We start from the raw sequence: 23,524 nt of genomic DNA, 5'->3' as shown, positions 1-23,524 counted from the left end.
ATCAGTAAAGCAAGCTTTTTCCGATTCACCGACATGCTCATAAATGTTCTCTGTTGTACCTTCTGGAACGAGGAGGCCCCTAACAGTATGATAGGAATTACCTGATATGCTTGACCTAAAAAGGCAAATTGGAGAAATTGCTAGTTCTGGGTGAATAAGAAAATGAAAGTAGGTGTCCCTGAGGTCTGTAGAGGTGAACCACTCTCCTAAAGTGATAGGCAGAAGGATGCTAGAGAGGACCTAGAGAGAGAGAGAGAGAGAGAGAGAGAGAGAGAGAGAGAGAGAGAGAGAGAGAGAGAGAGAGAGAGAGAGAGAGAGAGAGAGAGAGAGATTCTGAATAGGCCTATGAGCCTTTTCTTGATATTAGGAAATATGTATGAGTAAAAGCCAGAACTCTGCGTATGTGGGTCTCCTACAGTAACGGCCCTAAGTAAAACTGATCCCTCACTGGGTCTGTGACCTAGGAAAACTATTACATGACTTATTGTCATAGCAACCACTTTCCACAGCTACACCAAGAAACCCACAGCTTTCTTAATGTCAGTGAACTTTCCTCAGACAAACAAACGCTTGTTACTGGCCAGGAACAAAAGCTAACATTATCTCCCACTCTCATTATTCTGTTTACCGAGACTTTGAGGCACTTGAGGCAACATGGAGCAACGAGCTCTTACACAGACATGCTTCCTACCAAAAACAATTAAAAACATTGCACTGCTTATGGTTGTTTATAGACAGAGTTCAGCACATTTTGATGATATCTCACCTTGATTACCACGCTGGTTTTCTATCAGCTTACTAAGCTCAGCTCCTGCCAAGCTGTGAACACATCCCAGAATCCAATTACCCAAATTAGTTTTGATCTAGTCCAATGTTACACATTTTATGGCCGATCTAAGTCTGACTATAAATTACATCTTCAGATCTTTTAACCCCCAACAACCTGGCAGAGCGTTCCACATCTTTAAAACTAGTGAAGGCAGAAGCAGCTTTTTACCGTTTCATCTTTCACACCTGTTTTTTCTTTTTAAGGAAGTCTTTATTTTTCTCAAATTTTCTTTATACACATGTAGTGAAAATACACACATCCACAAAATTGCAGTGGTCAATAAAAGCTTTATATTTTGGTCGCAGCTGTAGAAGCAGGAGTCTTACAACGTTACAGGAGTGTAAAGTTAAATCAGTATTCCTTTTAGTCTGTTCTAAACACCAAATGTTTCACCATGAGCATGCAGAACCACTAGCGGTTGTACCAAGTATTTTTATTTATTTATTACAGTATATTACATTATTTTTAATTTAAAGGATAGGGATAAGGATTTCTGACAATTTCTTTTTTTTTATAAGTTTAGCTTTTCTTTTGAAATACTGGGTATGTTTACCTCAAATTCATAATCCATATCCACACACCATACCTGTGATGAGTGGTGAGATACAAACAATAACAAGAAAATCATTGACCTAAGGAAGTCAATGCAACATAATATTTTAAATCCATAAAAAGTCCCGGATCTTAACAAAAACGTTCCACACACACACACTACAAGGGAAGCTCTTTATTTCTGTCCAGTTTTGACCAAAAAAGCAGTCCAGCATCTTTCCAGAACCCTAAAACAAACCACTGATGAGGAAACACATTACAGCCCACTGATAAAAACCTTTAGTTTTTTTAACCACTCGCGTTGCATTTAAACCAAACGGAGAGCGAAGTGTGTCCTGCCCCGGCTCTCTCTCCTCTGCTGCTGCTAGCTAAAAGGCGCAAATTATTGACACAGTCTAAAGCAGTCTCTTCCTTGCTCCACAGCTGTCAATCACTGTTCCCTTAGCCAATCGCACAGCTTGCAGTCGCTGTGCCTGGGGTTGGGAGTAGGGTTGGGTGTGGGGGGGAGGACGTCGTCGGGGTAGGCAGCGCGGGATTGGTTGCTCGGCTTAAACTGCGTGAGATGTGATTGAGGGAAGGAAGGGTCGAGGTATCATGTTTGAGTGCCACAATAGCAGAAAATCACAAATAGATACACAGATTTAGTTCAGAGTAGAATTTAAATTGGTCTCGATGTACTGGTTCTTAGATTATATTACTCGGCTGAACTTTGATGACAAAGAACAACAGTTCAACTCACAGCTGTGAAAACGACAGGAATACTCACATTTTTTTTCTAGGTGTGTGTTGCCAGTGTTTTGCCTACTGAGGAAAGCAACTACTAAACATGTGTTTTTTAGGTACACTTCTGTTGGCTCTGTCTTGTGTGTGTGTGTGTGTGTGTGTGTGTGTGTGTGTGGGTGTGGGTGTGTGTGTGTAAGTGTGGATAACTTTTCTCTTTGCTAGCCATTCTGAAGGCATGCAAACTTCACGTTGCCCAGGTAATCTCAGACTTAAAAGAGAGAGAACGCTTGTCTAAGCACACGCAAAAAGGTTTAATGTTAATGTCCGTACATGTGTACAAGGACTCACTTAGTGCATTTTTGTATATATTGTGTGTGTGCGTGCACGTGTGTACGTGTGTGTGCGTGTACGTGCGTGTGTGTGTGTGTCTCATGTCTATCTGTAGGCCCTACTGTGCCGGGGGTACGGCAACATGATTGCGTCCACGCTACCTTCGCTGTCCGAACTGCTGTCAGAGTCGCTGCTGCCGGAATAAACCCAGAGTCCTGGTAAAACGCCGACGCACACGGCCGCTGACGGCAGGTGTAACACGCCTTGACCGGAGCCCAGGGCAGCCGGGGGGGCCTTGGCTGTCAGGCTGGGGATTGTTTGTTGGTCTTCAGCTCCCCCTGGTTCTCCTCCTGCTCCATGCTCCTGTTCTGAACAGCACAACACACGATGAGATTCAGGGGGTGTACGTGCAGACATCCCTGTACAAGGCTATGTTAATTTGGAGGGTAGGAAACTGTACAATCTGCATGTTTTTTTACTGTGTTAAGTGTTACTGTGTAAAGGCTACTTTTATTTCGGCGCCCATTTTATCCAATCTGTCTGTGCATTCCGGGCGCGAAGCACACAGACAGACAGATCCGGGATAGTTTCGGCGTCTCCTCTATGTCTTGCAAGAGACGGAGCGTATTCAAGCCAGGCAGATAATCACATACAGGAAGACCAGAGTGCAGCTGGATACTCATAATAATCCCATATCATCACATACCCTTCACCATACCTAGAGACTGGCCTGCTCTTGTTCCAGTTAGCCTAATAGCTGGTATAATTTGCATTGAGAGAAGATTTATGGAAAGTACCCCATGCCTATCTCTATGTAAGGTGAATATGTGATGATATGGGGCTATATTAATTCTAAAGGCCAAGGGAACTTTATCAGGATGCATAGTATCCAGGATCCATGAAATAACTGGCCTTTAAAAATAAAGATTTGCCTGCCGCTATGGGAATTTAACATAGGGGTATGCATACCTATGCCCCCTCTATTTTAAGGAAGTACATTTATTTATTTACAATACATTATTAAACAACAAAGAAAATTGGTGTCCTTAAAAGGTTGGATTTTCCTGATGTTTTTGAATTAAGGCATTAAGATAAATTTCCAAAAGAAGTTTTTTGTATTACTCTTTTTAATCAACTGCAAGCCACTGTAACTGTGAACTTAACTGCCAACTGTGTGCAAGCTGTTATTGTCTTTTCGACCGCTGCAGGTGCATGTTCATTAATTGTTTATGGTTCATTAAAACATAGTTTAGACCCTTTACAATGAAGATCTCTAAAGTTATTGATTTTTCATAAAGTATCTTTAAAAGGAACATGCCAACTTATTGGGACTTTAGCTTATTCACCGTATCCTCTAGAGTTAGAGTCCATACATAGGACTTATCTAACAATAGGAACATGTTGGCATTATTTTGTCACTTACTGGGAGCAGTAGCTAGTTGGAACCAGTTACCTGCAGGATCTTTGCTAGGCTAAGCTAATGCTAGGGCGTCAGACAGAGTTACAGCACGCACGGACATGAAGAAGGGTATGTGACTCTGCGGGATATGGTGAATACGCTGAAGTCTCAATGAGTTGGCGTTTTCCTTTAAAATACAGCGTCCTAAAAAAGGGACTTCTCTTTTTTTGTTGAGTACATATAGCTTAACCACCTTAACACCACAATCAGGGTTTGAACCAAAGCAATAGACACACAGCAATGTAAAGGGGTCCCCCTGGGCTCTGTTTGACCAAGAACCCTTTATTGGAATGTGTGCCTAACACAAGCTCGAGCTAGCCCTGAGATTTCGGTAGACTCAGATTTAGGGTGGCCTTGGTGCGACTCTCTGGTTTCCATTATGAGAAAGATCGCTTCCGCCTTGCAAAAGAAGGTCAGTCCTCCTGTCCAGGGCCTGAAGTTAACGTTTTTGATCCATTTAAAAAAATCTACCTGCCGCAGTCATTTTTTTACCAGCCAGTGTTTCTGCCTCATTAAGATGAAAAACAGGAGCTGCTGTGTCTCTTTGATCCTATTCTGTCCCGTCTTATCCATGGTAGCCTACTCGTGCGCCGTCATCACGTGCTGTAGTAGGGCGCCCACCTTGCTAATCCAGCATAAAGGCATCCTTTCCTATCCTGGGCTGGGACACACATGCATACGGTTTGATAAAGTATTTATTGGACTTAAACTTATCAATGCACCTACAATAATGTAGTTGTCCTCAATTTAGGTCATCCTGTATGTGTCATCTGCAGTTTTTCCACGTGTGTGATTATGTGTGTGTGTGTGTGCGTCAGTCGTGGGGAGAACGGAGCAGTAGAGGCACCAAGATTGAAACAGCAACTTTTAGCGACTTTATTGTGTATAATCGTTACAGTGTACATTGATGTTAAAATGTATAGAGGTTGGCAGGACGTCTGCCATGTTTTGTTTGAGTCACACACGTCTCTTCTTCATATCAGAAACACGGAAATTAGGTTGACCCATTCTCACTCCCGATTGGTCAGTGGCTGTATGTGGGACTGCTGGGATTGTAACGAATAAATGCAATAGGGGTCCCCGGCTGCCAATGTCTTCCAGTGATGTGGGCTCCTGATTGGTCCGGGCCCGTAAGCAACTGTGTACCCTGCTTACCGATAGTTACGCATCTGAATCACTCAATTCTCATTGGCTACCTGCTGATGTGGCAGGTAGACTGACAGTGTTGCCCGCCAATTGCAAAATTCACCCGCATTTGGCAGTTGGGCGGGTGTTAATTTCAGGCCCTGGTCCTGTCCAATTATGAAAGTAATTCCAGCTCTACATGTTCAACAAAAAAAACACACTCCTTGGAAGCAATGTATGCACCATTCAATTACAAACAGTGAGCGGTGTACGAGTGTTTTTTGGTTGGATAGGTCTATCATTTACCAATTCCAGGAATTGTCAAGAAAGTACACTACTCAATTTCTGCCTTCAGAGAGACATTCCTCCTGATATATGGGCCCCAGGCTGCAGCCCACCTGTGTGTCTGGCTCCGTTTCCTGTCGTTGCTGTAGTTGTTAACCTCTGCTTCTTACTGCTGTCTGACGACTGGGAAGAACTGGGTAAGAGAACAAAGAGATTTTGAAGATGTAAAGCGGCCCTAATAAAGATTTTCATGCCAACAACGGGGTCAGTAGCAGTGAAAAAACCCATGGGAGTTCCACTCAGCTCTACTGAGCATTTTAGCCTCTTTCAGACCATTGTTTTTGGTTTTGTGACATAACTTAACTCGGAGGTTCAGTCTTGACACACATACAGTATTGTGAGAAAATTGTAAACTCAAGGTTCATTTACTTAGCAATTCATCAAGCTTTCAGCAGGTGGACTTGGGTTTAGGGTTGAAAGCTTCGTAAATACTTTTTGGGATAACAATTTTTACGACTCAACATGTCCCTAACATACAGTAGTTTCCTGCAAAAGAGCTCTGATAAAGCGCCGTTTCCTGCCCAACCCGACTAACTAGTGAACACAGTGAAGCATTTAGCAGCTAAAAAGAAATGTATTTCCCTCAAGAGTTGACAAAGATTAAAACAATTTAAGGAGAGTTAATATTTGACCGTAATTCATAAGATGGACATAAACAACTTGAAATGAATGATAATGTGGTTTTGTGTCTGCTGGATGAAGAAATAGGCCAGCGCTTTCGAACCAGTTTCATATTAACTTTAAAAGGTCGGCGCTGTATTCACAGCATGTTCGGCTGCCCCCGAGCAAAAACTAAATCAGGTTATGCAGTTTTAAAGGGTGTGTATCGGTGTGCCTACCTGCGCCTCTTGACAGCTCCAGCCAATAGATGGGCCTGAGACAGGTGGCTGGTCCTTTGCTCCACCCCCGGTTGTTTAGCAGCCACCTTCTTTTCCGGCTCTTTGCGGCTTTCCGTGGACACTTGCTTCACTAGCGCGCTGTGACAGCACAGAGTTAAGGTGAATAAACCATATCGGAGCCTTGGAGAGGGAACAAAGAGTGGGGCTCATGGGCAAGTAGAAATGCACAACCTATTCAGCAGCGGTCCAATCAACAAGGTATGTTCTGTCCTCCCTTCAGGGGTAGCCATTACATCTCTCCATCAGTGTGCTAGAAAATATGACACAGTTCTGAGGGGCTAAAAACGCACTAACGCAGCAAGACAGAGAGCACTGACACAGATATAAAGCCTAAAAGAAGAGACGAGATGGACAGAGCTCAGGAGACATGTAATCGGGGTCAAGATGCAGAGAACAAAAATTGGACTGAGATAAAGCACAGAGATAAAGCACAAGACAAAAAGGGACAGATGGACGGGAAACCACAGACAACGTGGGGCATTAAGCATACGTGAGCTTCATACGATCAGTCATGAGTTTTTACTGCATTAACTAAGGTCTGCACCTGTGTGCGTGCGTGTACTTTTTGTTCACAGCAGTTGCTATAAAAACGGTCACCGTAGTTACCAGCCTATGATACAGTTTCCACGACAACCCATTCTCTTTTTCATCTGCACACAAACCTGTCTGTCAGAAACCTGTCTGTCGGCAAAGACAAAAAGAGAATGGCAGAGGGGAACAGACGAAGAGCACAACAACAAGCCAAACTACTGGACATGTATTTAAAAGTGCAAGAGGGTCATACAGTGTAGTATTTACACTGTGATGTAAGGCAGAGTATCTACGGATTACAGGAGTTCTGTTTATGAACTAAATTGCCTGTCCATAATACATGCAAACTATATTTTTGCTTCTTTCTTGGGCTAAAATTTGAGGTTATGTAAGGCAGCATTATGATGCAGATGCTATTTGGCAAAACCAAAACAGGCTGGTTCCAGACCTGTGACCCGCTGCCCACACCCAAGATGTGTTCAGTGATTGCTCCCACTTATAGCTTCTTTCTCCAGTTGGAGAAAGTCAGCCAATCAGAGCTTCGTAAGCAGAAGTAAGAATGGATCTTCCTACAATTGTTAGCTACAAGAGATAAATTGGTCGATGTCATCTTATTGTAGAAGAGCTGATCGCTGTCCATGTCAGCTGACAACACTGTTTAGATTAAGTTATGTCTAAATGTTATTCTTTCATTCAGTTCTGTTGTTTCTCTGTTAGCTGCGACTCCGGCAGTGGCAGTTGCCGTGGCTACCAGTAAGCTAATGTTACCCATGTATTTAGCTGTCGTGTATCCAAGCTACGCTGGATGCACTAATGTGGGCAAGTAGTCAGCTTAAAGAGAGGAAATAATACCGGGGTTTCGCAGAGCCTGCTTCTAATTTCGATTGTTAAAATAGAAAGCTTATTTTGATCATTTTAATTTTTATTTATTATCAAAACCATGGTGTCCCTATTTGTAATTAAGTATTACGAATGACACATTCAGCCTTTAGTTATTGCATTTTTGCATTAGACATACAGTAAAAGGCCCAGTATTAACGTGTTTAGTTGTTCATTATTATAATCAGTGTTGCCTGTTCACAAACGTGTCCTTTTTCATGAATATTTACCACCACCATCAATTATAAGTATTGTTATCGGCTTGAAATTTTACATTTCCATGAACTGGGATAAACGCTTCATATTCAAGCGCCATCTTGAAATACGTTAGCCGGTAAGGGACATACAGGACGTACTGCTCCGCCTTACGCGTTTTCACTGTCACAAGATCAACTCTATAATCTGCTAATGGATATTGGGACAAGTTTGAAGGCATGCCTCTTCTTTAGAAATTCACTTGATTGCCTTGAAGCAGTTTGAATGTTTCATTTGAATTGAATTTGTTTGACTTGATGCTCATTTTGATGTGATGCAAACATTCAAAAAACATACACATTGAGAATAAATGTCAGGATGCATCTTACTGAAGTACACCGATACTAGCCTCCAATTCTCATTTCATAAAGAAAATAAACTAGACGCACAAAGTTCAAATGCAGTGACTTCAACTACATCTCAGTGCTTATTTTAAACCACACGGAAACACAGCTCACTAAAATGGGGGCTAACCGATTAGTAGATTTAGGCTAATAACTACAGAGTGACACTGGATTATTAAGATGCTTTTTTTACATAAACCAACATGTGATAAAAGGATATTCTGTATTCCAACAGTTCCTGTTTCTCTTCATCCCTGCGTTGCTTCTCAACCAGGCACTGTTGCCTGGAGACCTCGTCCAGGAAGCTGGTCTCCTCCTCGTCCAATCCCCTTACCATGTTCCCTGTCACCATGGAAACAAACATGCTCTCAACACATGGCAGTCAAGTGATGGCAGTTAGCTACAAATCTGCCATCTGATACATTCATTATTAAAATACCAGTAAGACAATATATAAATCAGGGCTCCAGACTAACTTTTGTTACTAGTAGCACTGTAGCCCCTTACTAACTAATTTAGGGCACAGGCAGAAACTGTAGGCGCACAACTTCACACTGACATGCAATGCAATCCCCCCCCCCCCCCATGTTAAGTGTTTTACTGATTAATGCTTTGGGAATGAATACAGAAAATTCAATGTGCTGTTTTATTTTAGTTTACAGTCACATTTTAATTGAATGCTGCTTAAAAAATCCACATTCAGAAATGTAAACAAAGTATTATTATTGTCAGGACAGGCTCTCCCTAGTCGGTCTCTTTTTTGTTTCCACTGAAATAAACCTATCTAAGGTGTTTAGACTTTGATGGAACAGGGAGTATCTAGGTTAACTACCTACCTAGTACTACTATTTGTTTTTACTTGGTAAATAGTTATATATTTAGCAACCTATATGTATTTTTTTTTCACAGGAGCGGTCTCAGCTCTCTGCTCTCACATTTTTACCTCTCTCACCCACATTACATTCAGAGAATTTCAGAGCTGACGTTTAAATATCATGCAAATTAGTCGGTGAACACACTACAGCCCTGCCGAGGTGTATCCACACAGCTCCGCCGATCGGGTTGACACGTAAACAAAGTGAGGGAAAGGGAGGTGGGCTAACGGGACTCGCTTTTGCAACTGGCAGTGGGGTTGCTTTTTCATTTATTAACATTATATTGTATTGTGTTATAGCTGCGAAGAGCCTGCACTGACGTTCGCGGTCAACTGGCGCAACAAACGCAACGGGAAAGGCTGCAACATATCGCTTTAGACACTCCGATGTTGTGTTAGTTGAAAGAAAATACGATTGGTCTGCACTTTAAAATGTAACTTGCATTCTTTTTTCATTTAATTTAGTGGTCAATTTGTTCAATAAAAAACATTCACTTCTTTTGTTTTAAATTCAACAAGCAATTTGTCGGATATTTTAGCAGAATACTGAAAGCAGCAGACAGGCAGAACTGAGTTCAGTTATATCTGTTTATTTATTGCTAGTAGTATCGTTATAGCATCAATCAAACCATTTTACATCTATTTTCTGCAGTTTAACTGCTACTAACCTAGCGCCAGACTAATTTGCAAATGCGTAGTAATCTAGAAACATTCAGTTCCAAAGATGAACTGAATGAGACGAAAGAGAGCCTTGACGCAATTTTATAGAGTAACAAGTAGACCAACCAACCTGAGGAAAACATGCAAGTTGGGCTTGTGGCTGGTCCGTTTTCAGGCAGGAAAAGAAATGGCGGCTGGGTCACAAACCTTCTTACATTACGGCTAAACATTACACTAAAACGTGTTTATGAAAACGTTTGAGGCGGGAAATAATCTTGAGTCACATTTGATCAGCGCTGCCTGAATGATGAGTTGCACTGGATGGATCTAAAGGATGGGGATGCTTCCTCTGTCAGTCATCATCTTAACCCCCCCCCCCCCCCCCCCCCCCCCCCCCCCCCCATATTAGATATATGCTTGTGATTGGCCCGCCCAGGGCCAGGTCGGCTGGAAATCTGTCTTTAAGGGATGGGGGCCAGATGTATCTGCCAGATCAAAAGAAACATGAACTTGGCAGATTTGTCTGGTCAACAGCCTACTACTGAGCATGCAGCTATTAAGTTTTTTTTTTTTTACAAGTTTGCAAAGTGTCAAAACAACTGAGCAGAAGGAACTTTAAAATTGAGTGCTGAAGTGGCCTATTTACCATTTTATAGCACTGAAAGGTACTGCTAAAAAAACTCCTTGTCATGACTGTTTATCTTTATAACACATTGCCACTGGCAAACCCATATGACAAAGGGAGGTAAAAGTCCTATTAGCAGATATAAAGGAGAAACAGAGACAAAGACTCACTGAATTTGAATTGCTCCTCATACTCCTCTTGCTTCTTGTCTTTCTGCTCCTGCAATCGCTCAAAGAGGGAACGTGGGTCATACACCTCCTCCGGCGCATCTGAGCAGTACACAAACAAACGTGGATGTATGCACAGCTGCATGCATTTTAGAAGATAGGCACTTTTGAAGTCGTGAGTGAGTGAATGTGTTCTTACCTTCTGGGTCGTCAGGTTTCCTGACTTTCTCCCATTCCTCCTGTCTCTTCTTCCTCATATCATCAAGCTCAGCTTGCGACACAAACTTCTTGCTGAGGTCAACGCCCGGTGGCCCTGCCCCTTCCATTACTACGGACCTACACACAGCACAATTGCAAATTAAAGAATTTTAAAAAAGCTAAACGCAGATACCATTGGGCCCTTGATTAAGACTGTGCTAAAAGCTAACTGGAGATTTGAAAATATTTCTACACCTAGTACAGAAAACTGCAGCTCTGCCACGACTCTTAGCTCTTTTAAATCCATGCTGAAGACCTTTCTTTTTGAGTTGGCCTTTAATGGTTGCTCATTCCTTATACTGAAGTTGTTGAAACTGTATGACAAATCAGCAAGGGTAAGATAAAAAAAATGCCTTGATTAGACAGTGATTTGACTGTTCTGTTGAACATTTCTAAACAAATAAGTAACAAAAAGTGTACATTTTTATCATTATTGTTGGTTGAAACAAAGAAGTGAGCTGAGTGACTTGGTGCATTTTGGGATGTTATTGTTAACAATTTGGGAGATTATGGTTGTGGAACTGAACATATTTCTGAGAATTTCTCCAGCGACCTTATTGGCCAACAAAGTTTGGGTTTCCACAAACTGGTTATTGCGCTCCGATAGCATGTGTGGGGCAGCGGCTTATACACTGTCCCATACTAGCAGCCTAAAATCTGCTATTTTATCTGCTTTTATAGGTTTAACTGTTTTAACTGCCTTTTAATGTTTAATATCTTTAAACAAGATGGGGGGCAATTTAACACTGGGGAAACCCAGTAGTGTAAGTAAGCCCATGTTTTTTTACTCAAGACAGGACTACACTACTAGTTGAAAAAGTCACTAGCAGTTGTTTTCAATGGTTTTCTCAGGGGACCCACGCTGACAATGTGTGAATTGAATTAATTTATTATTTATCTAAGTCCCCTTCATTACCATTGCTTCTGAGTACAACACTTACTTACCTGTGAGTATTACGCGATCAAAACCACCGGAGGCTGCAATTCAGTGACGCATCTGTTGAATAAATGCAGCAAATAAAGTTCCAACATGCATGTGCAAAGCCCCTAAAGAAAGGTCAATAACATACTATTACCATATTCAACGCTGAAATATTAACTAGCCCCCCAGTAATGAAGTAATCTGTTTATATATGAGTATGACCAACACATAATAGCACACTAGAGCACTAAACTAAATCTATAAACTAGATTTTTACATTTTCTTTTACTTAACATTTGGACATTTGCCACCAGGCCTATATTCATCACATTTGGGATCCATTTCTGTAAGAAGAACCTGGCCGGACACATTTACTAAGTTTTATGAGATAAAAAGTCAAAAATAACGATTTGTGGGCTAACTTATGGTGTCATTTTGACAAATTTTACGAGGCGGAAACACACTAACGTTACTGCAGTTGGATGACCAAAAATCCACCAATGTAAACTACTGCATTACCTCAGCATTTGTGAGATTTGAGAGATATGAAATTGATGTTTTAATGCCTGTATTTCAAGAGAGTACTAATATGAATTCAACCTGTAAGGATTTGGCGCTCCCTTGTGGTCATCTTTAATCACCACAAGTAGTTAAAATTAAAACAATTTAAAGACCTTCTCGTCCACGAAGACAGCTCTAGAAAACCATAAGACAGCACAGCCGTTTTGCAATGAGACGACGATCGAGTCAAATGCGAGGTCTGCCTGGAAGAGACCGAGGCTTTGTTTCCCTGTTGATTCACTCACGGCGACGATAACAACATTAACGTTAGCCGCTAAAGGTAGCTAAGCCTTTTATTCGGCTAATGATACAAATTATATTTTACAATGTAGATATAAACAAAACAGCAATAAATCTGCAGTACACCTGTCAGACTCATTGGATTTCCATTGGTGTAGTTTTGATGCTCGATTGGTAGCTACAGCAGTGAACACGCAGATATGCCTACTCTTATAAGAGTAACGTTATGTGCTGCAACCCCAGGCTAGCATTAGCTTCATTAGCATTCAAGCAAGCTGTTGTCACCGCTGTCCGTAGCCGAACATCGTGTCATGTTGGAAAAGCAATACTTTCAGCTTCAAAACCGAGCATAATTAAGTTTCAGCTTATGACAGTTGCACAATTATTTAGAATAATTTCAGTTTCACTTAGCTAAACTTACCAAGCTCGGCTCCAAATCAATGACGTTTTGTGTAACGGTAAAAATATCCCGTGGCTATTTTTAACGTGCGTCTTTAGTTCCGACCTACTTTTAATTAAGTTTATTGCTGAAATTAAACTTATAGAGCCAAAATTCAAAACCCAATAATCCATGTTTAAAACAAGGAGAAAATAATTAAAAAAATAAACAAAAAACTATATAATAGTTGTATGAGTTAGTTTATGAATAAATCTGCAGATCCCAAATAGTTAGATACGGTTTCAGGTTACAATTCACAGAACAGATACAGCTTTTTTCACATTTTCTCCATATCTGTGACTATTTTATGAATGAAATAGACATATTACACATGAGGGTCAAGGACATTTTGTAATCATTTATATGCCCATAATTGTCTCCAACTGTTGATAGCCTGACTGAAGTTTACTCACGTTATCGCCCATTGTTTTTCACCATAACTACAGCTGATAACTTCTAAAATAAAATTAAAATACAAGTGTGCCTTTTTAAAGAAATCTCCTACTACCTTTTAACCTGTCAGGATACAATGAGTCAGTCTTTTCCGGTGTTACAGCGAAATATTTCTTTCAGAATGTGTGGTATGCAGCGCCGTCTACTTGCAGTAAATCATTTTGACCCAGGCAAAGGGCTTACTAAAAACTACATTAAAATAGCCTTCTTTTCACTGTTAGTCTTTTTTGCTGTTACAGGTCATTTATGATCATCAGATGAAAAACCACACAGTTTTAGATACATTTAACAATGTATCAGTATGTTTCAGCATTGAGCTTTTGAGGTTTTAGTATTCCTCAAACCACACCTTGGTTTGAGCAAATAGAGGAAGATTACAGAGGAAACTTCTACAAATATGAATTTAGTTCTAAGCAGTAAATGGTGAAGGAATATCAGCCTGTTCCTTAAATCATTGGATAGTTAACAGTTTGACCAGATGAAAGAGTTGTGTAGAGGACACATTTCTCTCCACATGTCTACTAAATAAAATAAAGGTATTCAAGTTGTCACACACTGGACATGCCTTAATCTTCAGTCCTGTCTAATGTTTTCAATCTTCCATTAAAATGTACCTTCTGAATACCCAGAGCACAGTGGAGGGATCACGTAACGCATAGAGAAACACCTCAGAATGACTTGACTGTTTCTCAACATGGAAAATAACTGTAAGATAAGATAAGCCTTTTTTGTCATTGCACAGAGACCCATTCAACAGAACTGTGAGAGCCATAACTGAAGGTGCATTAGCAATAAAAAAAGATAAGGGATGAATAGATAAACACCAGATTATTTGAAGACATTAGACACCAAGGACAGGTGAAATGTTTGACATGCTTTATCATATTTAAACAATATTGCACATGTGTGATAATGAAGGTAAGTTAATGGTTCTTGTGTGTTGCAACTTTGGGTTCAACAGTGGGGGATTTAAAAGTTACGCCTAGGGTTGAGTAATCTGATGGGAAGAAGTGTGTTGTGGGCAGCTTCCAGTCCCTAGTTTCCCCTTTTACCATGTTTTTCCTGTGTGTCATTCCCCTGTCTGTGTAAGTAGGTCAGAAAACAGGACCTGTCAAAGGCGGGACGCCATTCTGCTCACAACTCTGCAGTACTACAGTGGATTTCAGTTATTCTGGCTGATTAGACCTCTTGAACTAGAATCTTCATCTAATATTAATTAATTTAAGCAATAAAAAAAGAAGCCATTAGGACCTAGTCTATGATAAACAAATATAAAATGAAGTCATATGACACATGTCATAAAGCTCTGGTATTATAAAATGTAAATATATTTTTTTATGGTATTGGCTTTTCTTTTGTTCCTGTTTTGTAATGTGTATTCTATGCATCTGTTTGTACCTTTGTATATGAACTTTTGTACAATAAAGAATTGCAAAAAATGGGAGGCTCAGGAAAGTCAATCTATCAGTCTATACATAGCCACACAGTCTTGGGAAAAGGTCCAATCAGACAGATTAACTCAAAACACCTGTGTGAGTGTTCAAAACCTTGAACTGAAATCCCCTGTGTGGGTGTCCAGAGGCTTTTAAGCCCTGGTTCCACACTTGGCAGAGCGTCTCACTGAGTGGGAACTTGGCTGACTAGATTCCAGTTATTGAGGGCGCCTGGGTAGCTCCCCTGGTAGAGCGCGCCCATATACAGCGGCACGGTCCTTGATGCAGCGGCTGTGGATTTGATACTTTATATTAATGTTACAAGGCATAATACAGTTATTAACTTCAAAGAAAAGCATTCCTGGTGTTTTATCAAAGCAGTATCAAAGCTGATACTGTATGGTAATAAATAAATGACTCATAATAACATGTACTTGCTTGGAATTCTTTATATATATGTAATAATAGTTTTAGACAACTGGAGACTTATATTGATACTATGAGCTCCTCCCTCCTCTATCTTTCCATCTTTTCATTTATGTGCATCCATGCCCCAGAAATGCTTGTTACTAACCTAGCTCTGGGGAGTCATTCCCCGGAGTCCTTATGTTCTTTTTTCCCCAGAATGTTCCCTTGGATCAGAGAGGCTCCAAAATCAGGGTAGCAGCTGTCGCCTTGGTCCCGCTCCATGTTCTGTTATGCCATGTTCTGTTATGCCATGTTCTCCTGCTACACTACAGGTCTGCCGAAGCTGGTTCTCACAAGGTGGTGGCTGTGACTCAGGTGGCAGAGCTGTTGTTTACCAATCAGAAGGTTGGTGGTTTGATTCCCTGGCCCTGCAGTCCCAAAACAAAGTGTCTTCTGGCAAGACATCAAAACCTGAGTTTTTCCTGATGTGGCACCTTCAGTGTGTGAATGTGGTTGAATGTTTATCTGATGAGCAGGTTGCACCTTGTACGGCAACCTCAGCCAAACTATGAATGTGTGTGAATGGTTCCTATACTATGTTAAAGCTAACCCTAACCCTCAACACAGAGACTTAAACACTGGCAAATCTTCTTACACAAGGCTAATTTAGATCTACTTCAAGCCTAACTTCCGACCTATGTCAGTGTCCTGACATGCAATCTTTGCTCTCATGATCTTTTTCTTCTGTCTGTTCCAAAGATTAGAACTGAACTGGGGAAAAGGTGTTTAAGTTTGCTGCTCCCTCTACCTGGAACTAGGTACAGAAGTCCATGAAACTCATTGAGCTGGTCTCAATGGTCGCTTTTGAGAGAATGTTGATTGGCTGTTGATGTTTTGCCTGATGTGTATAGGATTGTAGTTGACTTTGAAGGATTTGCAAATTCAGTGATTTAGTTTTTAGTGTTTTTGTGTGATTTGTGCTGCCTGTCTGGGCAAGGACACTCTTGAAAAAGAATTTTTTTAATCTCAATGAGTCTTTTCCTGGTTAAATAAACGTAAATAATATCACACCAGGTACACCATTGAGCTGAACCTGGTGGTGCTGGCGCTGTTATATTGACCCTGGAGAAAATGAGAAAATGTATGTGGAGCACTCTAAACATCTCTGCTAGCTGTACTGCCTGTAACCTTGTGCATGATCATCATTGCCACTGTAACAAAGAGATGTAATTCTAATCTATGGTCATTTGCAGTAGAGTCATTCCAAAATGCAACTGTATTTCCTTCTTTTCTTGGCATTTGGTGTTTCATGTACAGCATATCAAACAACACAGAGACAGAATGTAAAACCTGATAAGATTTAGTTAATATTGCTGTTTATTTTTAACTCATAATTGCATGTCCTTAAATGATATTGCACACCAGACTAAAACGATGAAGAATTGGCCAGAATGGCCTCCATCATATCAATCCCAAATCAGTCAATTACCAAAGTGTGTCATTCTTGTTCCTCCGTGTTGACTCCAACATGTTCCAGATGGATTAAGTAAACAAAATAGAACCTTTTTCCCTCTGATTGGATAGTTTGACTTCCTCTCCGATTGGATGGTCAGTGGGCCATGTGCTGATTGGCTTGTCAGCTCATGGTTACATTTTTTGCTTGTAACTTTTAGCTTAGTCTGTAGAGATACAGGTAAAAAAATTGTATGTCCGTGGCTCATACTTTGTGAAATGCCACTGTTAAAAATATTCCTCTAAATATTTTTTTACACGTGCACAAAATAATTCTTAGGCCACAAATGATTTGACACATTTGCATATTATATCTGTGTGCACAAAACCTTTCCACACATGCACAAAGTAATTAAACAGCTGGAAATCATTTTACAAGCTCAAAATATTAAAAAACCCTTATTTGAGTCCATACTCATCTGAAAACATAGATGGGCCTGGTGGTGAGGACGCACATCAAAGCATTTCATGGAATCAACAAGTTCTCCAAAATTAATAGCAAGAACATTGCTCGTCCAAGCCCAACTCAAACTACTCAGAAATGTTTGTTGCTGATGTTGTTTGATGCCAACATCATTTGTCTGTTCCTTTATAAAGGTTAAAAATCACTGTTGGAAAATAAAATTGCTTGTAGGACTTCACAATGCTAGGTAATAAGGTTTGGTTCAATTTAAGTACAACAGCATCTTGGTTTAGAGAAACAGTATGGTTTGGGTTACAATAAATACTTTGTTTAGGCTGCAGAAACACTGTGGTTCTATAAAGATCTCTGTTGTTATGTTGACCATTCCACTCACCCGGACCTCTGCAATGCAGACTTGGTCACTTTAAACACACCACCTGACATCCTCCTGTGCTCTTATAATAATTTCTGCAGTCGACAGAGGACTTTGTCACTGGTAAACACATGTTGTTTTGGGGTGCTTGCTGAATCGACTGATGCTGTTGTTCTTCCTGGGAAGACAGTCTCAGTTCAAAAGTATCTAGTAAATCTACTTAATGGAACACACAGTACATTAAAAGCCAATTTTAGCCTGTAACCTAAACAGATATGATGTAGCCATGACACCTGGCATAATTCAATATGTGTGTTGTTAGCTGTCATAGCTAGCATTTAGATAGTGACTGCAATGAATAGGGCAGCTAATAAGGAAAGAGCAAATGCCAGTCTGTGTGTCTGCAGACAGTCTCACTGTGTCGCCCTGAGTTGGATCTCCATGCGATAAGGTTTTGGAGTCAGCGTGACCCCGTAGACTGGGGTGTAGTCTGGCTCTCCTGCATCCTCAGGCCAGATGAACTTAAACTTCCTCAGCAGGGTCACCATGATGAGGAAGAGCTCCATGCGAGCCAGACCCTCTCCGAGACACATACGAGGACCTGGGACACAAAAAAATACTTTAAATGAATATAATGAAGCTTAGCATAAGTTCAATCACGAAGACTGTCGTGGAAGTTTCTTGTACAGCGAGAGAGCAATATGTTGGAAGTGAGACAAAGTAAAGACAGGCTGCAAAACTGAATCAAGGTTTGGTCTTCGGGGAAGTTTTAATTGTTTTCTGCAGGGAACAATTGAATGACAAGAACGGTTTTCACAATGCACACATCAGCTACAGAGTGATAAGCGTCTTGCAAAATTAAAACGGCATCCCCGTCTTATCCTGTTTCCACTAGAGAAGAAAAATACCTTGCTTGGAAAACAGTCTAATCTTAGTATAACAATTTATCTTCCCAGGCAGACTTGGAGCTGTTACGTCTTTTTGAATCTGCCCTTTGTGTGTCAAAGTTCTGTACCAGTCGTTTTGTCTTAGCTGGAAAAGAACAACTTTTGATGTCTTTAGAAAGGCTATGGTCTCGACCTAGGACATGCTCTGATAAACTTAGCTCTGGACAATTGTTTCTGTTAGAATTTCTGGCATTTGTCCTTGGAGGACAAACTGAACAACGTTTTGATTAAACCCACTCTGTCTGCATGCCACCAAAGGTGTGATATGTATTGAGTTTTTTTTGGTCATGTGCTTATACCTGCAGAGAAAGGCATGAAGGCCTCTGGTTTAACAAACTCTCCTTGGTCATTGAGGAAGTTTTCAGGGTTAAATTCATTGGGGAATTTCCATTGTCCCTCCTCATTCAGCACTGAGGTCAGGTTAGGGATGATCAGTGTGCCCTGTGGAGAAAATGAAGCAAAAGAGCAAAGGGCAGAAAGGAAGGCAATAACATTTGTTATAGGATTTATTTAAGTAACCCAAGTAAGACAATTCTCCTACCAATCTTACGGCACAAACAGTACATCTGTTTGGAAAATCTGTAAAGACGAAGCGTTGGAAGATCTATTGTGGAGTAAGGTCTTGCTACCCCACGCATGCATTCTGGAATAAGCGGGAAAAAAAGTCTCTTGGTTGTTTGCATTTCCTAAAACCAATCACACGCAGCAGTGGCTCTGCATAATATTCTCGGGAAGGAACTTGGTCTCGTAGAACCCGTAATCCGCAAAAGAAAATGGCAAATCAAATATCAAATGAAGTAAATAGTAACGTAGTTCAGCGTAGTAACGTGAGGAAATTAGCTAGATACAAGGTTAAACACCAGTGTATTGCTGTGTGTACTTTGTCCATAGTCTTCACCACCCAATCGGTCTCAAAATATCCGAGTTAGATAGAAGGCTAAATGCTGTAAACACATTCTTTATAAAACCTTACAATCATTCACTGAAAAATAAACAATCGGGCCTGCCGTATTTCACGATTCAAAATTTCATCAAAACATTACGGTTACAACATTAGCGTTAACGTGCTAGTTTGGGTTGTTCGAGTTGTTTCCTGTAGCAAAGGTGTATTGACACAAAGATAGCAGTAGGGGAGGGGCTTGTCCTGGTTAGGTATTTCCCTGATCCAGACTAGGAAATCTGTTACCAACATTGAAAGACACTGAACTTTTTTCTTACACTTACTGTTGATCCAGTACAGTGACTTCACTATAGTGTTCACTACCCCGGTGCTTCTTACCCTGGGAATGGAATATCCCATGAGCTCTGTGTCTTTAGTAGTACAGTGAGGGACGCTGAGTGGAACAGTGTTGGCTATCCTCTGCACTTCATGGATCACAGCCTGGATCAAGAGAAATGTATACATGTTGTTATGATTTATGGGACTTGGGGCGGATGAAAAACATTGCAGACTTTTGTGTAAAAGTAGACCAATAAACTTGCAATATGGGAACCTGCCAGCGATGTGCTGACAACCAGGCCAACAAGATAATAATAAATGTGGTTTAAAAGCAGTGATTACAATTGATTTACCCCAGGGAGCCCAACCTAAACAGATTATCTCACCAGATTTATTGTTTGACTTTGACACATTCGCAAATAATCCCCTATCATACACTTAGACCCATGTTTACACATAAAATAAATGTGAAATTTTTCTGTCAAATATGCCTGATGATATACCTGCATGTAAGGCATGTTGTGTCTGTCGTCAAAACTGGCCCGATCCTTCCCTTCCAACACCTTGTCGATCTCCTGCTGACAACGCTCTGACAGATACAGCAGAGAGATAACAATAATTTGCGCTATGATTGAAATGGGAAGACGATGATACGATGGACAACACGACTGGGCGTTGGTGAATGGTAAACCTGGATGCAGGTGTAGAAATAAAACAATCCATTTACTCTTGTTACTGCAATAACGTTTTTTTTTTGTGTACTTTTTTGGTGTCCAAGGCTTGTCAGTTGTCCCCCTAGAAAAAAAATCCCATAAGACTTTTGGCTATCATGTCATAGAAGTCTTTCATTGGGTCGCAACAAATCGAACTGAATCGTTCCACAGTCAAAGGCATTGTCCCTGAACCATTTCATAGTCACTGTATTTAGATACACATTGGGTCTTCTTATCATGTAGAGATGAAAAGGCTGAATCACTGTAGCTATCTTGTTAAGTGCACATCTTCAGTTAAGCCATTGTGTGCATTGTAGTATGAGAGTTTAAATAGGCATCAGCCACCAGACAACCTACTCCAGCTTTAGATGGATGAATTCAACCCTCATGTTGTCCTCAGGTCAAATTGACCCGTTATCCTGTATCAATGTTCTTTTTAACTACCCAATTGTAATTTCACAAAATAACATGATTAATTCCACACAACGCTCTTTAGGGTGATTTTGATGGGTCATTCTTTATTCTTATTCAATTTTATAGAATTTGAAAAAAAAAAAATAGAAGTGGTTTCCAAATAGTATTGAGTAAAAGTTGACATATTCCAGTCTCTGATTATCCATCAACATGCATTGCTTAATGCTTAATTTCTGCTTTTACAACTCAAACATTAGGTATAATTTCCTAAAGATGATGTTTATTGATAAAAATTCCCCAAATAACTGTAAAACTAAAGTTAATAAGTTAGTGTCACGTAGAGTTGAAAACGTCAAAAAAAGTGACAAACATTGAAAAAGGCGTCAAAAGTGTTGAAAAAATGGACTTTTAAATCGATAAAAAGCATCAACAAAATTGTTGATTTTCAATTTTGACAGGAAGACAACACAAGGGTTTAATAATTTAGTCCCATCTGGAGGCAACAGGTTTTCAAGGGTTATTTTCAGACGTGACCATTTGCTCAGGCCCGTATATACAAAGTAATGAATCAAATGTTCAGGCCCATAATACGAAGCTTCCCTAATGGAGGCTTGTGGAGCTTGCACATATTCTGCTTTGGGCACTGGGACCAGGGGAGTTCTGGTTGCAGCTGGTACCTTGAATGGCTAGAAAGCGGAGCCTCCAGAACATATTTACATACAACAATTTATTTGTACAGCATTGTGCGTTATTGTCATTACCGAGCATTTTAATTCACTATTTCAGAGGGGATTTGTAAGCATTTGTACTTAACTGTGCCTTTACTGCAGAAATAAGGTGTTCCTGAGCTGTTGCTGTGATTTAAACGACACTGTCCTTTATAACTGAAGTATATTATTGGTTGGTATGACGTTTTGTCAATTCCTTTCATACAAAAAATTCAAGAGCATAAAATGAATAGATGCATGTGCTACCTTGTATGTGTGGGTAGGTCATAAGGTAGAGGAAACCCGTAAGCAGGGTGTTGGAGGTGGTGTCTGTCCCAGCAAAGTGAAGATCTAGAGTGTACATCCTCAGTTGTTCTTCTTCAAAGGAAGAACCATCATCACCTCTCTTAAAAAATGGAGAACGATTGTTGTAATACAAATAGACTTTGAATGCAATCATGCCTTCCTGATACACACAAATACACAATGGGGCATAAAAACTACACACGCTTGTGGACACGTATGTACATTTGGTGGTGAGCTGAACTCTTAACACACCACACACACAAGTTTGCACGCACACACCTTATCCATTTCATCCAAATAGCAGTCAACAAAGTCTCGAGGCTCTCCAGGGACTCGGGTCTTCTTGTGCTCTTTCATCAAACGGATTGTAAGATTGTGACAAGTCTGAAAAACACACAAATTCAACATTCACAATTTTTATTAATTTCAATTTGTTACCATTCCATTGTCAAAATGCTTGCTATTTTTCAAATGTTGTCATTGTATATGTGTGTTATTAGGAAAAAACATCCATTGTACCATAAATGATTTTCTTTGTTTTATGTTCAATCCTTAATTCATTTTTTATTCATTCAATTCATTCAATTTAAACTTTTTCCATGATTTAACATAGGTATTTACATTAAATCTTAAGGTCCAATTAACATACCTCAACATTTTTAAAGGCCTTGGCGAAGGGCAGCGGCAGGCCACGGATAAGGGGAAAGGAGTCATAGAGCTGTAAAAGGAGATAAATCATTAATTCCTTTAAATCCATAGGCCTGTCTAAAATATGGAAGTAGTTTCCATTACGTCAGCCATAGGTTTCTGAAGAGCCAATATAAAGCTCCTAGTGTTGGCTTCGACAGTCAAGGTCTTGGCAGTGGTTACGATGCCTAACTCTTGGCTAATCCAAAACTGGGGGAAAAGGTGGAGCGTGGATGGTTTCTCCAAGAGAGATGTTAAAACTGAACTTTATACATACACACATTTTGCAGCTGAATCGTGCCTACTTGAATTTGAACAAGTAAAGAAAATACATTATTTGAATTTTATAAATTATATTTTGCATCTGAATTTGCTGTGTTGATCTGTTTAACATTGAATTTTTGATTCTGAATTTGTTAACTCAGAAAAACAAAAGGTGTTTACAATTCAGGAGGCAAAAAATTCAGATACTTAATTTCAATGCATAAATATTTAATGGCTTTTTATTTAAAAATCCATGAATCCTTAACACAGGAGCACCCCAGGAGTGTGTTTTAAGTCTGTGTTCCCCTGCTGTTCTTCCTGTTTGCACACAACCGGTAAGCCACTTTTGACTCAAACACCATCATCAAGTTTATGAATTACACAACTGTGATGGGCCTAATTCACGCAAATGGCTACCTGAAAGATGTAGAGGACCAGACCTACTGGTGTCAGGAAAACAACCTACTCAAGAATTTCAGATAGATCAAAAACAAGATTGTGGTAGGAAGAAGCTGGAAAGGAACTTGGCCCCCCTTAATATTAACAGGTATTAGGTGGAGAGGGTGAACAGCTTCAAGTACCTTGGTGTCCGCATTACAAAGGATCTGGCTTGGGTGCTGCATACTGACTCAGTGGTGAAAAAGACAAAGCACAGATTGTTTAAGAAA

At 40.2% G+C, this 23,524-nt stretch overlaps 2 protein-coding genes across 6 annotated transcripts in view; both read right to left on the bottom strand.

Annotated features, from left to right (window-relative positions):
• Positions 1–1,353: 1,353 nt before the first annotated feature.
• psme3ip1 (proteasome activator subunit 3 interacting protein 1) lies at positions 1,354–13,068 on the bottom strand. Of its 4 annotated transcripts, none has more exons than XM_034878169.1 (9): positions 13,000–13,067; positions 11,801–11,852; positions 10,797–10,933; positions 10,601–10,699; positions 8,492–8,613; positions 6,203–6,342; positions 5,417–5,496; positions 2,534–2,802; positions 1,354–2,279 (listed from the first exon to the last, which is right to left on the bottom strand). In XM_034878169.1, exons 3-8 carry the CDS (start codon positions 10,921–10,923, stop codon positions 2,540–2,542), a joined length of 831 nt encoding a protein of 276 aa, XP_034734060.1. In that variant the 5' UTR covers positions 10,924–10,933; positions 11,801–11,852; positions 13,000–13,067; the 3' UTR covers positions 1,354–2,279; positions 2,534–2,539. The 4 variants fall into 4 exon arrangements, with proteins under 4 accessions (XP_034734060.1, XP_034734062.1, XP_034734059.1 ...); XM_034878171.1 differs by having other exon boundaries at positions 1,354–1,934; positions 2,596–2,802; positions 13,000–13,066; XM_034878168.1 differs by having other exon boundaries at positions 1,354–2,802; positions 13,000–13,068.
• Positions 11,914–23,524, bottom strand: part of LOC117948502 (cytochrome P450 2F2-like) — a 17,496-nt gene continuing 5,885 nt past the window's right edge. Inside the window, exons 5-13 of one of the 2 annotated variants that reach the window (XR_004657459.1) lie at positions 22,555–22,623; positions 22,185–22,289; positions 21,867–22,005; positions 20,269–20,354; positions 19,826–19,927; positions 18,846–18,987; positions 17,761–18,200; positions 14,990–14,998; positions 11,914–11,924 (exon numbers count right to left, since the gene is read on the bottom strand). Coding sequence is in view for 1 of the 2 variants with exons in the window: in XM_034878153.1 (XP_034734044.1) it covers positions 18,013–18,200; positions 18,846–18,987; positions 19,826–19,927; positions 20,269–20,354; positions 21,867–22,005; positions 22,185–22,289; positions 22,555–22,623 (831 nt within the window). In the remaining variant the exon portion in view is untranslated. Of the gene's footprint in view, positions 11,925–14,989; positions 14,999–17,457; positions 18,201–18,845; positions 18,988–19,825; positions 19,928–20,268; positions 20,355–21,866; positions 22,006–22,184; positions 22,290–22,554; positions 22,624–23,524 lie in introns of those variants that run through there. The other variant, XM_034878153.1, reaches the window with a different exon arrangement.

This window comes from Etheostoma cragini, chromosome 8 (assembly GCF_013103735.1).
Source record: "Etheostoma cragini isolate CJK2018 chromosome 8, CSU_Ecrag_1.0, whole genome shotgun sequence".
In the NCBI taxonomy this organism is placed as follows: domain Eukaryota; kingdom Metazoa; phylum Chordata; class Actinopteri; order Perciformes; family Percidae; genus Etheostoma; species Etheostoma cragini.
This window is presented reverse-complemented; position numbering and strand designations above follow the sequence as displayed.